The 16,086-nt window shown below is 40.4% G+C and overlaps 1 protein-coding gene across 7 annotated transcripts in view; it reads left to right on the top strand.

The window, feature by feature from the left end:
* Positions 1-16,086, top strand: part of MSH3 (mutS homolog 3) — a 244,522-nt gene that overhangs the window by 8,314 nt on the left and 220,122 nt on the right. For all 7 annotated transcript variants that reach the window (XM_054252616.2, XM_078365272.1, XM_054252613.2 and 4 more), the window contains 5 exons: positions 2,966-3,186; positions 7,890-8,102; positions 10,001-10,117; positions 10,497-10,616; positions 12,968-13,111. In XM_054252616.2, coding sequence (XP_054108591.2) covers positions 2,966-3,186; positions 7,890-8,102; positions 10,001-10,117; positions 10,497-10,616; positions 12,968-13,111 — 815 coding nt within the window. The remainder of the gene's footprint in view (positions 1-2,965; positions 3,187-7,889; positions 8,103-10,000; positions 10,118-10,496; positions 10,617-12,967; positions 13,112-16,086) is intronic.

The raw sequence follows: 16,086 nt of genomic DNA, 5'->3' as shown, positions 1-16,086 counted from the left end.
TGTTTACATACACAGATACTTGCCATTGTGTTAAGTTGTCTCTAGTATTCAGTACAGTAACGTGCTGTCCAGGTTTATAGCCTGGGAGCAATAAACTATACCACACAGCCTAGGTGTGTAGGAGGATGTACCATCTAGGTTTGTGTAAGCATACTCTCTGATGTACACACGATGATGAAATCAACTAATGACGCATTCATTATAACATGTGCCCATCATTAAATGATCCAAGACTGTAGTAAGTTTTAGGAAGTGACTAAGTATTTATTATTCAACCAGTAGCATCTGCCAGCCATAAGAGTCCCTGATTATTTCATCTCTGTTTTTAACACTTTTGTTTTAAATACTGTCAAATAAAATATAGAGAGAAATCTCTGAATTTCAAATATTTGATTAGGGGCCAGGCACGGTGGCTCATGCCTTTCATCCCAGCACTTTGGGAGACCGAGGCGGGCTGATCACCTGAGTTCAGGAGTTTTAGACCAGCCTGGCCAACATGGTGAAACCCCACCTCTACTAAAAATATAAAAATTAGCCAAGTGTGGTGGCACATGCCTGTAATCCCAGCTACTCAGGAGGCTGAGGCAGGTGAATCACTTGAACCCACAAGATGGAAGTTGCGTTGAGCTGAGATTGTGCCATTGCATTCTAGGCTGGGCGACAGTGAGACTCTGTCTCAAAAAAAAAAAAAAAACAAAAAAAAATTTTATTTGGGACGCAGGAGTTGCAGTTTGGGACATACACACATACCAGGTGATCTTTGGTATGTTTGAAGGACAAAGAAAAAATTGGAGGTTTTATTAAAAAGGAGAAGTGAGCCAGGATCAGTGGCTCACGCCTGTACTCTCAACGTTTTGGGAGGCCAAAGCAGGAGGATTGTTTGAGCTCAGGATTTGGAGACCAGCCTGGCCAACATAGGGAGACCCCATCTATATAAAAAATTTTAAAATTAGTTGGGCATGGTGGCACTTGCCTGTAGTCCTAGCTACTAAGGAAGATGAGGTGGTAGGATCTTTTGAACCTGGTACATCAAGATTGCAGTGAACCTTGATGGCATGCACTCCAGCTTGGGTGACAGAGTGAGACTCTGTCTCAAAAAAAAAAAAACAGAAAGAAAAAGAAAATGTATTGTTTTGAGAAGGTTCACTGGTACTAGGAAAATTTGGAGGAACTGGCAAACTGATTGGTGAATGACCGCAAGAGGTGAAACTAATCTTAGAGTCACAGCATGTTATTTTAAGAGCTGTCAGGTAAAATTGGTTTCAGGTTACAATAGGCAGTTTTAGCAGATAGGCTTGCAGAGAATTACATTTTGGAGCAATGATATATGCTCTCAATGCTTTTCCCCCGGCCTCTCTACTCTGTTTTAATTGAGTATGACAAGAATGACCCAATTCATATGATCAACTTTCACAATATTTTTTTTTCCTGACAAATACAACTCCAAGATCTTCACCCCACCTCTATTCCAGGCAAAGTTGTTTTTTTTTTTTTTTTTTTATGTCTGTAGGAGGGAAGTCTTTGTATAAGATACACACTTATAGTATCCATTTGAAGAGTGATAAAAATATACATTTTGAAAAAGGGAATAATAGTAAATAAGGTGAATATACATTTGAGAAAAGAGTCAAATTTACATTTTTGTAGCTAGAAAATTTACAGAAGACATAATAAAAGCCTGTGAAGAGGTTTAAATACAAATAGGGAAAAATTTGAGCTTTTAGAAATGAACAAAACACAACTCTGGCCCTCAGAGTGTTTTGCTTTAGTAGGGAAGGAGAGAGGTGATGGATGCGGGCAGTCCCAGTTCCTTTGTATTTAGTAGCACCAACCTAATAGTATTGCTCTAAATGGTGAAGTAATATGTTCTAGTACATGGTAGGGATCCAGAAAAGGATAGTTTTCCTTCTTTTATGGATTGTTTACTTATGAAAAACTGCCAATCGGCAGACTGTAATGAGTGCCACAGGGAGATGTGATCTTGTTATAGGAACACAGAGAAAGAAAAGATGATTTTAAGCTGGGAAAATTAGCAGGTTTCATGGAAAAGGTATATTTGAGTTGGGTCTTGAAGAATGAATACAATTTTCATATGCAGAAAGCATATCATGGGCAAAGTGATGATGCGTCTGAGTATGGTGATTTGGTTTTCTCGGTAAACCCCTGATGTGGATGTCAAGTCTTTCTCTTTGAGCTAGTTAGATTTTCCAGTCAATAGTCTTCCCAGCTTCTGCCTAGAGAGAAGTGCTCTGGCTGTCTGGGTTCTGGAGAGGCCGTGCTGTGGATCTCGGCATACAACGTGCCTATGTTTCTATCATCCTTCTGGGTTAGGTACAGTACTCCATCAACTGGGATTGTTTTGCCTTTCCAGGGAAGAAATCTCCAGTTGGCTGCTGAGGTGGACAGTTGTCTTTGAGCTTGGAGTGTGGCAGGGGTTTAGGGAACAAATTGCTTTGAACCAATCCTTTTTATTTTAGAACCTCCCTTTATTCCTTTTCCAGAGTGACTGGTACCCTAATTTCTGACTCTTTTAAGCATTTTGTGTTTAAGTGGAGTTGGTTCTTGGTTTTCCTAATTACTGACTTAGGATTTAGCTTTCAGGTGTGTTCAATTGGTTATTGTTCATTTGTTTTCCTTTCTAGCTTTAGACATCTCATTTGCAATTGTTACCTCTCTCCTCTTTTCTCTGTCCTTATGGGCTTATGTCTTTTAAAAAGAAAAGAAAAAGAAGAAAAAGGAAAAAACTTTACTAATGAGGTTTCAGGAATGACTGAAATTAGATCTATGTTTTATATGCCATCTTTACCTGAAACACAGTGTTTCTTTTTTTTTTTTTAATCACATTATAGTTAGGTTTGTTGCTTTAGTGGGAATCAACCTCTTCAAAAAATTGTATGCTGGTTATGAATTGACATAATGAGACCAAAATACTGTTGTTCTATTTTCTTCTAATTTGCTACCTAAGAGCCAAAGAAATGTCTGAGGACGAGGAATGTTTTAAAGTCTCTGGAAAAATTGAAAGAATTCTGCTGCGATTCTGCCCCTCCTCAAAATAGAGTCCAGACAGAATCTCTGCCGGAGAGATTTGCAGTTCTGCCCAAATGTACTGATTTTGATGATATAAGTCTTCTACGTGCAAAGAATGCGGTTTCTTCTAAAGATTCGAAATGTCAAATTAATCCAAAGGTATGTAACTACTATAGATGAGTATCCTGTTACCTAGAATAGTGGGTTCTGAAGTACTGTCAGCTTCTCTGGTAAATTTGAGATGGGTCTTGAAGAATGAATACAATTTAGACATGCAGAAAGCATATCATGATCATTCATGGCAATGGTTCCTAAAGTTGGATGATGTTCTGAATCAGCTGAGGGACCTGTTGTGTTTTAGTTTAGTTTTTTACATCCCTGGAGAGTCTGATTTATTGTGTTTTGGGAGGGATTAATTGGTCTGTCTGAGAAGAAAGCAGGTACTGCCTGGATCAGGAGCCCTTGACTTGGAGGGATTCTTTACTGATGATTAATACAAGCACAGTTTCTTACAGTCCTTCTTAGAGTTTCCATGATTACCATGGAAAGTCATGATGGGCAACTTAGATGTTTTGAGGTTTTAGTTGAAAGCTTGAAAGATAGAAAGTAAATTCGAATGTAAGAACCTTTTCTCAGAATCTAATTTAATTGGTTTTCACTGAGAAATGGGCATGGATATTTTTAAAAAGCTTGCATTTTATTTTATATTTTATTTTCATAGATGGGGTCTCGCTCTGTTGCCCAGGCTAGAATGCAGTGGTGTGATTACAGTTCACTGTAGTCTCAAGCTCCTGGGCTCAAGCAGTCCTCCCACCTTAACCTCCAGAGGAGGTTGGACTAAAGGAAAAACGACCATTTTAATTTGTAGTCATGGTTGATAACCATGGAATTGGAGAAATGGTTCTACATATGTATATATGTGTGTGTATTTACATATATTTGAGTAATTGAAATTCTAATGAAAGCTGTTGGCCTTTTTCCTCAGAAAAATTCTCAAGCCAACAAAATTTTGCTCATAATTTTCAAGAGTTCACACCTTTCCCACCAAGTCCAGATCCATGACCTCCTCCCTCAGACAGGCTAATATTGGTTGACTTATCTTAGATCATCAGGAAAAAAAGGTGTTTTTGTTTTTAGTCTCCTTTAGTACTTAGAAGCAGTTCACCTGAGTATAATGGTTATTAAGCATAAAAGTCATAAAGTTTATCCATTAAAGCTCACTTTATTGTTGGGAGCATTTACACCAAGGTCTTAGAAGAGCATATCCATTACTGCTTTATGCATAGAATGACCAACTTGGCATTTTCACATCATAGGGAATTAGAAGTTACCAGATAGAGGCGGCACCTAGAAGCAATGCTATTATTACAAGTGATAAGTTGTTTGATGGCATGGAAAGACATGGATGAATGGCAAAGAGCTACTGAATGAACATAAATGCCCCATGGTCCAGGACCATTAGGGTGGGGCCAGCAACACCATAGCTCTTAACAGGTTTTGAAATACATTCTGATGACTCTGAATTGTCCAGACAAGGTTAAATTGAGTTCAGCATATTGTCTCTGGGAATATGAAATAGAATGTGATGTATCTGATAAGTATTTCCACCTAAATCATTTTTTAAAATGTCGCTTATTTTGTCACCCAGGTGTTAATCTGTACAACAAACCTCATGACACAAGTTTACCTATATAAGAAACCTGCACATATACCTTTGAACTTAAAATGAAAGTTAAAAAAGGTTGCTTAATATTCAAAAATTTAGATTGATTTAATTGTTAGCATTCTGTAAGGATAAAACTATTTTTGGGAAGCTTATCTCTTTCCTAAATGAATAAAGTATAAAGTAAGAATAAGCTTTTAAAATATAAGAAATATATTTTCTGGCTGGGCGTGGTGGCTCACGCCTGTAATCCCAGCACTTGGGAGGCTGAGGCGGGCAGATCATGAGGTCGGGAGTTTAAGACCAGCCTGGCCAACATAGTGAAACCCTGTTTCTACTAAAAATACAAAAATTAGCTGAGTATGGTGGCATATCCCTGTAGTCCCAGCTACTCAGGAGGCTGAGGCACCAATGAGCTGAGATTGCACCACTGCACTCCAACCTGGGGGACAAAAAAAAAAAATTACATTAACAAAAGAGTAAACCCATTAACATTAAAAGCAAATGCATTCTCAGGTCTAGGGTAATTGTTATGTGATCCTTGGCGTGGCACTTAGCCAGCTGTAAACCTCTGTGACTAGTGGGGCCTTTGCCTGAGTTTTTACTTGGGCCAGGTGGGCTTGTTCTGCCTATTCGGCCTGGCAGGCTGTGCTCGTCTTGTGCTTTTGGCCTGAATCTTATGTCTGCCAAGGGTGAGCCAGGAGCAGAGTGGCGAGGGTTGTGTGAGCGAGTGAGCACAGGGTCTGGCCACTGTGCACAGCCAGGCATGCCAGCTTTATTGGGGCAGGCAGCTCCAGGTGCTGGGATGGATAGGGGCTGAACCAAGGAGTACCCCAAGTAGCTTCCACGGCTGGCACCAGGGAATGTAGTGGCACCTAGAAGCTTGGAGATGCCAGGAACTGCACAGCCCCAGAGAGGGTGTCATAGACCTGGCTCAGGGATCTCCTAGGTCTAGGCTCACGAAGGGCCACAGCTCTTTTCTTCTTCTTGCCGCAATATGGCAAGCAAGGGATGTGTTTCAAGCCTGTTTTTGTTACAGCTTTTTTAGCCCTGCCATTCGGTGGGTCCCAAGTTCTTGTCCTGTGTCCAGGAAGAATGAAGTATGTGAACAAGTGGAGGGTGAGCAAGGCATAAAGGAGCTTTCTTGAGTGACAGAACGTCTCAGGGGAGACCTTCAGTGGGTAGCTCCTTTCTGCAGGCAGGGCATCCTGACAAGTGTTCAACCTTCCACAGAGAGGAGACCCTGGAGCAGGTAGCTTCTCTCTGCAGGCAGGTTGTCTGCTTGTCTCTTCAAGTTTGGCTGAGTCTGGGGGTTGTATGGGCTTGAGAGGAGGAAGTGTGTGCTGCTTGGTTCATGGGCTGCCATGGGCGAGCCCATAAAAAGCACCCTAAGTTCTAATTCTCATTCTTCAGCCTGGCTCCCAGGCTTCAGGCTGTTCCTGGCTTGAACGGGGCTTCACCCTGACCTGCCCCTTTCTGCCCGGGACTCCGTCTGCCTCCTACTGTAATCCATGGCACCCAGGCTGTTTGTGCCGAGGGGCACCTGCAGGACAGCTCTGAGTTGCCTTCAGCTGTCCTCAGCCCCCCTTCAGCTTCCTTCCTGTACTCATCAGTGCCCGAAGTCCAGAGTGGGCCGAGGCAGCAGGGGGCTTACATATTAGCACTGCCTTAAACATGTGCATACCTTGCCAGTTTGCAACAATCCTGGGCTTGCCCTCAACTTTGCTCTGAGGGCAGAGTGGATTCTGGAAACTGGGAGAGGCCAGGCAGTGGGAGCAGGTACTTCTGAGCCTGCAGAGGGAAGGGAAGTTCCCTGCCTGGGTCCCTGAGAGTGTAGAGATGCCCAGGTCCACAGCCACAGCTTGGGCAGCTGCAACTGTACCAAGAGGGTGGGGCTCCTGCCTGCTGCTAGCCCCCAAGAGCCCAGAGATGTCCAGGTTTGCAGTCATGGCTAGCCAGCCACAGCTGTGCCTGGGGAGTACAAGGTTCTCACCCTGCCATAGCAGAAGGGGGTGAGGCTTCCACCCATTCCTGGCTCCTGCTGGCTCTGTGGAACACGCAGCCCTGGCTGCGCCTCTCCCACTGCAGCTGACGTTATGGTAGCGGCTGCTCCAGATGTGCTGCCCCCACCATCATAATGACCTGCATTTCTCTTGCCAACCTCGCCAAACCTTACTGTCTTCTTATTTTTGATCTTTGGAGGTTTGCTGGACTGCACTATTCAAATAAATTGAGTTTTTTGTTGAAAAGTTAATATCTTTACTTGATGTCCTGGTGAAGCTGAATTGTTTTAAACATTTGGCAACTACAAAGTTTACATGTTTCTGAGTTTTCTTTTGGATTGGGGTTCCCATTCCTAGGCCATTTTTCTTCTCTTTTACTCCCCCGTCTTCTTTTTGGTCACAGGACTTTTAGGCCATATTTTTGATTGTAAGGGGAGCTGGGTAAATTTTTAAAAGTTGGCAGTGACAGAGTGGCAATTAATTAGAAGTTGGATTTATCCTATAAATTTGTCTCATTTCCATTTTTCTAACTTAAGTCTAATAAGCAAGTAATTTTCCCTAAGCTTCTTCACAGCTTATGGAATTAATTATGGTTCATCACAGGAAGGTAAGAATAGTAGGAGTACCAATGTGGAAAATGTGGCCTTGTGCTGTATGTTTAACAGCTCTTTCTCATGTTTGTTTACCAAAAGAATCATGGTTCTTTCTTGGAATAAGAATTCATAGAATGTGCTGTCTTTTACAGTGTGCTTGGAAGTATAAAACATTAAGTGCAGCTTTATCTGTTGGCATGCTTTGCTCAGAGTTGTTTTGCCCTACTGCTGAGAGAGAGCCAGATTTGCCCCCATTGGCTTTTTGTGCGTTATACACCTGAGAATAAATAATAGAAAAGAAATGTTAATAGAGTTAATGAAATCAAATTTTAAAAAATGCATATAAAACATTAAGCTATTTAGACTTTCAAAATTTGCATAAAAATTATATGAGAACTTAGTGGGTTCATAATTTTTTTAACCTTTTACTTTGAAAATATTTGTAACCTATGGATAATTTGCCTGAATGCTACAACGTGCTTCTATAAACTTTTCACCTAGATTCACAAAGTGTTAGCTTTTTGCCAGATTTGCATTTTCCATCTCTGGAAACTTATTATTATGGTTAATATTTTAAAATTTTATAAATCTTTTGGTTGCCAGGACACAACACTTTTTGATATCAGTCATTTTGGATCATCAAATAGAAGTGATGAAAATTTACAGAAAACTGATTCTAAACCAGCTAACAAACGGTCCAAAAGCATCTATACACCGCTAGAATTACAATACATAGAAATGAAGCAGCAGCACAAAGATGCAGTTTTGTGTGTGGAATGTGGATATAAGTATAGATTCTTTGGGGAAGATGCAGAGGTGAGTCGTTTTTTTCAGGCGCTATTTTGTTTTTCTTGTCTAGCCTTAGATATTTTTCAGTATTTTCGTTTTGTTTTCCAACTTTATGTAAAAGCTGATTTCATTAATCACCTTTAAAAAAATACTGTTACTTAAAGTAAAAACTAAAAGTGAACACAAGAAACCTGGTGGGAACCAGCCTTGGTGGGGGAAAAGTGAGGAGTCTCTATTGGAATGCTAGCGCTTATTCTCCATGATACTAAAGTTTATTGGATGAGTCAATTAGTGAATGAACCATAATCATGTAAATATGTTTTTTAATGAAGACTCAAGCAAGAAAAAATTTTTCAGATGTATAGAAGTTCCTCTGTTGACCCTTAATTTAGGAGTTTTTATAGCCAGAAATGAAGTTAGTTCTCAGTGGAAGAACACATGAACTTTGCCAACTACCACCAGAAGTTGTTTGAAGTTTTACAGATCTCTTTGTGTATCCATCATGTTGGTGTCTCAGTCTAAATTGGGATTGTGCCAGGTGTGGTGGCTCACACTTGTAATCCCAGCACTTTGGGAGGGTGACATGGATGGATTACTTGACGTCAGGAGTTTGAGGCCAGCCTGGCCAACATGGTGAAACCCTGTCTCTACTAAAAATATAAAAAATATTAACCGGGTGTGGTGGTGCATGCCTTCAGTCCCAGCTCCTCAGGAGGCTGAGGCAGGAGAATCACTTGAACTGGGGAGCTGGAGGTTGCAGTAAGCCGAAATTCCACCACTGCACTCCAGCCTGGGTGGCACAGCAAGGCTTTGTCTCGGGAAAAAAAAAAAATTGGGATTGTAGTTACTGTTTAAGTATTTGTTATAGGCCCCAGTCAAGAAGGTTGAACATGAAATTTGAGCATTTCATGGGCAAGCTTAGGGAAAGTACTGCTGATGACACCTTTGTTGGAAGTCATGAATGCATGTGATGATTCCATAGTTTGAGACTGGTTGGATTTTACACCAGAGAGTGATGGAGTAGCATGTCTGTGCCCTGTGGATGGGAAGTAAAGACTTGGCCAACATTTTTCTTCAAGTTTCCTAAATCCTTTGTGGCAGGCAATTGGTGTTCTCTAAGTCAGATGCATTATGCTGTGTTCTGTGACATTAAATTAGACTCTGAAATAGTGTCACCATGTTTTCTGAAGGCAGAAACAAATATGTAGTTTGGCATCCTCTAGGTGAAGGAGAGGAGCTCTGTAGGTTAAATGGTAAATTCAGGCCTGAACACCGTAAAGGTTGATGTCTTCCTGCTCTTTTGTGAGAGACTAATACAGTTCAGAGATGGGGTGAGGTCAGGGAGTGAGAAGGTTGGGATTCGAGTTCCACGACTCCAGTGGGCAGTATGTAAGCCATGGTGCTTTCTAGAAGAAGTCAGGGAATCAGATGGAGCTGCATGGTTCTCTGTTTCTATCAGGCATTCATCATTAATTAGCCAGTCTGGGGCTTCTCTTTTTACTTTTTCAACAATTTCTCTGTCCAGATGGGTTAATCATTTCTGCCTACTCTGTAGTGTCTTCTAAGTGTCAGTCATTTGCACATGCCATGTAGCATATTCTTACTCTTTTACAGTCTCATGCCTGTATTAGATAGTCTTTGTGTAGAGAAAGCTCTAAGGACATAGAAGACCTGTCATATTTTTCAGTCTTTTATAGATACAGCTGTAGATACTGAAGTTAGGCCACTGGAACTGCCCAAAATACATTAAACCATAGGCTTCTATATAGGGAATGTTTTTTAAACTTTTTATTGATGTACTACACATTTAGATAAGTGTACAAATCCTAAATCTATACCTTGATGAATTTTTAACAAAGTGAACAAACCCACATAGGGAATCTTAAAATATAAATGTATTGATATTTTCTTTTTTCATTTTTTAGATTGCAGCCCGGGAGCTCAATATTTATTGCCATTTGGATCACAACTTTATGACAGCAAGTATACCTACTCACAGACTGTTTGTTCACGTGCGCCGCCTGGTGGCAAAAGGATATAAGGTCAGCTTTGGCTTTGACTTGTGGGAACAGGAAATTAGGATTCTCTTCCACAGAGTGCAAATGTGTTTTGTAAGGTGGTAGGAAGGCAATTGGTTTAGAATTTTGCATTTTAGAGAACTGAAAGTGTTTCATAATTATTAGCATTATATATTTATGAGTTTTTAACATATCATTAGATATTTAGGGTAAATTTTTAAACTCTATGATAGTGTTTCTTAGCGATTTATCCACTCTTGTCAACTCCTCTAAGCCCTACATCTGAACATTGTGGACTGATTATTTTAAATGTTTCAGAAATGACCTTTAAACATTTTGAAATGAGTTTTTACAAGTGATTTTTAAAATCATTTTATATCAATATTTCTTATTTTTGTTGAAGGTGGGTGTTGTGAAGCAAACTGAAACTGCAGCATTAAAGGCCGTTGGAGACAACAGAAGTTCACTCTTTTCTCGGAAATTGACTGCCCTTTATACAAAATCTACCCTCATTGGAGAAGATATCCTTTTTGAACAGGAATTTTCCTCTTAAATGGTATAAGGGCTTTGTCTGAAGATGGCAGTTGTTTTTTTTTTTTCCCCTTTGGTTGCTCTTTGGGAACTTTTTAAATGAGCTTAGAGGCATTATGGGAAACTTTTGATTGGGTGTGCTCCTCAAGAGGGAAGGGTTGTTAGTGGCTAGAAACAAACATCGTTTCAGATGTCATAGTAAAAGGAAAGTTCATCATACTTGAAGAGCAAGAAAAAAAGGAACCCTAGTAAAAGATGATGTCAGATTAGTAACTGATTTGAAATTATACCTTCCTTAGCTTATTTGTGGGTAGTAGTCAGGTGCTTAGGGCCTACAAGCTCTTCAGGGTCTTTCCAAAGAAATAGCTATTGAAGTCAGGCGTGGTGGCTCATGTCTGTAATCCCAGCCCTTTGGGAGGCTGAGAGGGGAAGATTGCTTGAGCCCAGGAGTTTGAGACCAGCCACGGCAACATGGCAAAATCCCATCTCGACCAAAAATATAAAAAATTAGCTGGGCATGTTGGGACTTGCCTGTAGTTCCAGCTACTTGGGGGGCTGAGGTGGGACAATCATGTCAGCCTAGGAAGTCAAGGCTGAAGTGGGCTATGATCATGCCACGTATTCCAGCTGGGGTGACAGGAGTAAGACTCAAAAAAAAAAAAAAATTCAAAACGCGAGAAGAAAACCGCTGAAGTCAGAATTAAGACAGAGTTAAATGCTTATAAAATATATTGGTAGGCCATCTTCATCAATTGTTAACATCACAAAAATTTTAATACTTTTGAAAATGGATTGTAGGTTAAGTTTTCTCATTTAGAAGAATTTTTAGTGTGCATAATGATTGCCCCTAAATTTATGGTCATTCATAAATTCATTGTGTTATTTGAAGCCAAATAATTTCAAAAGCAAAGTCATAGAAATCTGTCAGTTTCAAAAGCCAAAACATTTAAAATTAGATCAGGGTGCATTTACTATGGGGTACAATCAGTTCTCTGATAATAAAAGAATGGAGTTATAAGAAGGCCTTAAATGATACTGTGTGGACATATTATTTCTGTTATGGTTGCTTACAGATCTACTTATTTAACGACCTGCTTAGCTTCTACCTAAATTCTAAGGACTGTTTTGTTCCATGAATACTATCAATAAGGAACAGCTGTCACTCAAAATGGACTCAAAACTATTTACAGCTCTGTGTTGTTCTAAGCTGATCAGGCTATAAGAACATGGTATTTTTGTTTTTTCTTTTGCCTAAGCTTGAGTCTCTTATTTGAAGCCCATTCCTAGTACAGTCCCCTTCCCTGCTTTTCCTTTGCTGCTTTTATGGCTCCTATGTCCTGATGTCCAAAGATGTGCCCAGACTTTGCCCCAAATCAGTTTTCATCCCTGAGATTTAGTTAATGGACTCATTTTATACATGTATGTTTCTGTTTTCTTTCTCATGTCTTTAAAAAATTTTCTTGCTATTTCTGGGAGCTTTAGGCACATTAAAAGAGGAAAATAAGGGCTGGGTGTGGTGGCTCACGCCTGTAATCCCAGCACTTTGGGAGGCCGAGGCGGGTGGATCACGAGGTCAAGAGATTGAGACCATCCTGGTCAACATGGTGAAACCCCATTTCTACTAAAAAAATACAAAAAATTAGCTAGGCATGGTGGCACGTGCCTGTAATCCCAGCTACTCAGGAGGCAGAAGCAGGAGAATTGCCTGAACCCAGGAGGTGGAGGTTGCGCTGCACTCCGTCAAAGAAAAAAAAAAGGAAAACTAAAAAAAAAAGAGGAAAATAATTTACACTATTTTAGTGTATTTACACTTTGAATTGTTGAATTAAGCATTATGGGATTGTTAAGTATTCAAGTCTTAGCATCATCCAAGTGAAGAAGTGGGTTGATATTTGGACCTCCATAGAGTCTGATGTATTCTCCTAAGCCCTTTGGAAGTGAGAAGATACTGGTTGTCTGTCTTCATGATCTTTATATTTTAGGAAAGACAAGGCATGCAACTGTAATCCAAATAAATCAGAAGAATGAATGCTGGGCAGAAGATTTTTGCAAAGAGAGTGAAAGTACTGCGTGAAATTAATCATCACTTTATTATTTATTTTTATTTTTTTATTCTGTAGAGACAGGATCTTGCTATGTTGCTCAGGTTGGTCTCAAACTCCTGGCCTTAAGTGATCCTACTACCTTGGCCTTCTAAAGTACTGGATAGGTATAAGCCACTGTGCCTTGCTGTGAACCATTATTTTAAAAGGAGAAAATAGTTAATATTACTGAAAATGTAGCATATTAGCATTTAGAATTTAGCATATAAAAGTAACTATTTTTCTTTAATTATTATTAAATGTGAATCCCCTAATCAAGCTGGATGATGCTGTAAATGTTGACGCGATAATGACCGATACGTCTACCAGCTATCTTCTGTGCATCTCTGAAAATAACGAAAATGTTAGGGACAAAAAAAAGGGGAACGTTTTTATTGGCATTGTGGTAAGTACTTTGCAAGTGTTCATGGTATCTCTAAATATGAGCCATCATGTGTGGTTTATAATGAGGACATCTGATGAAGTATGCCTTCAGGTAACTGTACTAGAAAAAGACTTTTCTCACAATATTGTATGTTAAATCACTAGTTACAATTTTCTCATAGCTACTTGGTACTTGTATTAGTCTGTTGTCACATTGCTATAAAGAACTACCTGAGACTGGGTAATTTATAAAGAAAAGAGGATTAATTGGCTCATGGTTCCATAGGCTGTATGGGAAGCATGGCTGGGGAGGCCTCAGGAAACTTATAATCATGGTGGAAGGCAAAGGGGAAGTAAGGACATCTTCATAAGACAGCAGCAGAGAGAGTGAAGGGGGACGTGCTACACACTTTTAAACAACCAGATCTTGTGAGAATCAACTATTATGAGAACAACGAGGGAGAAATCTGGCCCCCTGATCTAATCACCTCCCACCAGGTCTCTCCCTCGGCACTGGGGATTACAATTCAACGTTAGATTTGGGTGGGGACACAGCCACATCATATCAATACTCTGTGCTATGGAGAGATCCAGATGGTTTTGGTCCATGTGCCCTGGGCTTTTAAGGTTGAAGATAGACACAATGACAGACATGCATGTGAACAATGTACGGATAGCTGAATAAAACATGAAGCTACCACAAAAATGGGTGGGAAAGTGTTTTATAAATTTTCCCTAAGGGTTTGAAATTAAATATGAATGACTGGTATTATATCTGGATTTGGAGGAAGGGATAAGTTAAAAGAGAAGTGATAATTGGCAGATATTAAATACGACGCTAAGTTAGTATTAGAAATATTTACAATCAGTTTTCTAGATAAATGTAATTTGTGAATCACAGTGTTATTTATTTATTTATTTGAGATGAAGTTTCACTCTTTTCACCCAGGCTGGAGTGCAATGACACTATCTCAACTCACTGCAACCTCTGCCTCCCAGGTTCAAGTGATTCTCCTGCCTCAGCCTCCTGAGTACCTGGGACGATAGGTGCCTGCCACCATACCAGCTAATTTTTTTATTTTTGTTGGAGATGGGGTTTCACCATGTTGGCCAGGCTGGTGTTGAACTCCTGACCTCAGATGATCCGCCTGTCTTGGCCTCCCAAAGTACTGGGATTATAGGCATGAACCACTGTGCCCAGCCAAGTCATTGTTTTATTGATCTTCTGGCAGTTAATGAATAAATTTTCCCATTTACAATCTCACTTGGACTCTGCTGAAAGTCTTAGACTTTTTTTTTGAGACAGAGTTTTGCTCTTGTTACCCAGGCTGGAGTGCAATGGCGTGATCTCGGCTCACCGCAACCTCCGCCTCCTGGGTTCAGGCAATTCTCCTGCCTCACCCTCCCAAGTAGCTGGGATTACAGGCACCCGCCACTATGCCCAGCTAATTTTTTGTATTTTTAGTAGAGATGGGGTTTCACCATGTTGACCAGGATGGTCTCGATCTCTTGACTTCGTCATCCACCCGCTCAGCCTCCCAAAGTGCTGGGATTATAGGCGTGAGCCACCGCGCTCAGCCAAGTCTTAGACTTTTTTTTTTTCATTTTTTTAAAATTGCATTTTAGGTTTTGGGGTACATGTGCAGAACGTGCAAGATAGTTGCATAGGTACACACATGGCAGTGTGTTTTGCTGCCTTCCTCCCCTTCACCAACATTTGGCATTTCTCCCCAGGCTATCCCTCCCCAGTTCCCCACCCTGCTGTCCCTCCCCTATTCCCCCCAATAGACCCCAGTGTGTAGTACCCACTTCCCTGTGTCCATGTGTTCTCATTTTTCCTCACCCGCCTATGAGTGAGAATATGGGTATTTCATTTTCTGTTCTTGTGTCAGTTTGCTGAGAATGATGTTCTCCAGATTCATCCATGTCCCTACAAAGGACACAAACTCATCATTTTTGATTGCTGCATAATATTCCATGGTGTATATGTGCCACATTTTCCCAGTCCAGTCTATCATCAATGGGCATTTGGGTTGGTTCCAGGTCTTTGCTATCGTAAACAGTGCTGCAGTGAACATTCGTGTGCATGTGTCCTTATAGTAGAACGATTTATAGTCTTTTGGATATATACCCAGTAATGGGATTGCTGGGTCAAATGGAATTTCTATTTCTAAGGCCTTGAGGAATCGCCACACTGTCTTCCACAATGGTTGAACTAATTTACACTCCCACCAACAGTGTAAAAGTGTTCCTATTTCTCCACATCCTCTCCAGCATCTGTTGTCTCCAGATTTTTTAATGATCGCCATTCTAACTGGTGTGAGATGGTATCTCAGTGTGGTTTTGATTTGCATCTCTCTAATGACCAGTGATGATGAGCATTTTTTCATATGTTTGTTGGCCTCATGTATGTCTTCTTTTGTAAAGTGTCTGTTCATATCCTTTGCCCACTTTTGAATGGGCTTGTTTTTTTCCTGTAAATCTGTTTGAGTTCTTTGTAAATTCTGGATATCAGCCCTTTGTCAGATGGGTAAACTGCAAAAATTGTTTCCCGTTCTATTGGTTGCCGATTCACTCTAGTGATTGTTTCTTTTGCTGTGCAGAAGCTGTGGAGTTTGATTAGGTCCCATTTGTCTATTTTGGCTTTTGTTGCCAGTGCTTTTGGTGTTTTAGTCATGAAGTCCTTGCCTACTCCTGTGTCCTGAATGGTTTTGCCTAGATTTTCTTTTAGGGTTTTTATGGTGCCAGGTCTTATGTTTAAGTCTTTAATCCATCTGGAGTTAATTTTAGTGTAAGGTGTGAGGAAGGGGTCCAGTTTCTGCTTTCTGCACATGGCTAGCCAGTTTTCCCAACACCATTGATTAAACAGGGAATCCTTTCCCCATTGCTTGTTTTTGTCAGGTTTGTCAAAGATCAGATGGTTGTAGATATGTTGTGTTGCCTCCGATGCCTCTGTTCTGTTCCGTTGGTCTATATCTCTGTTTTGGTACCAGTATC

This window comes from Callithrix jacchus, chromosome 2, assembly GCF_049354715.1.
Source record: "Callithrix jacchus isolate 240 chromosome 2, calJac240_pri, whole genome shotgun sequence".
Taxonomy (NCBI): domain Eukaryota; kingdom Metazoa; phylum Chordata; class Mammalia; order Primates; family Cebidae; genus Callithrix; species Callithrix jacchus.
Note: the sequence above shows the minus strand (reverse complement) of the source record. Positions and strands in the feature narration are given on the sequence as shown.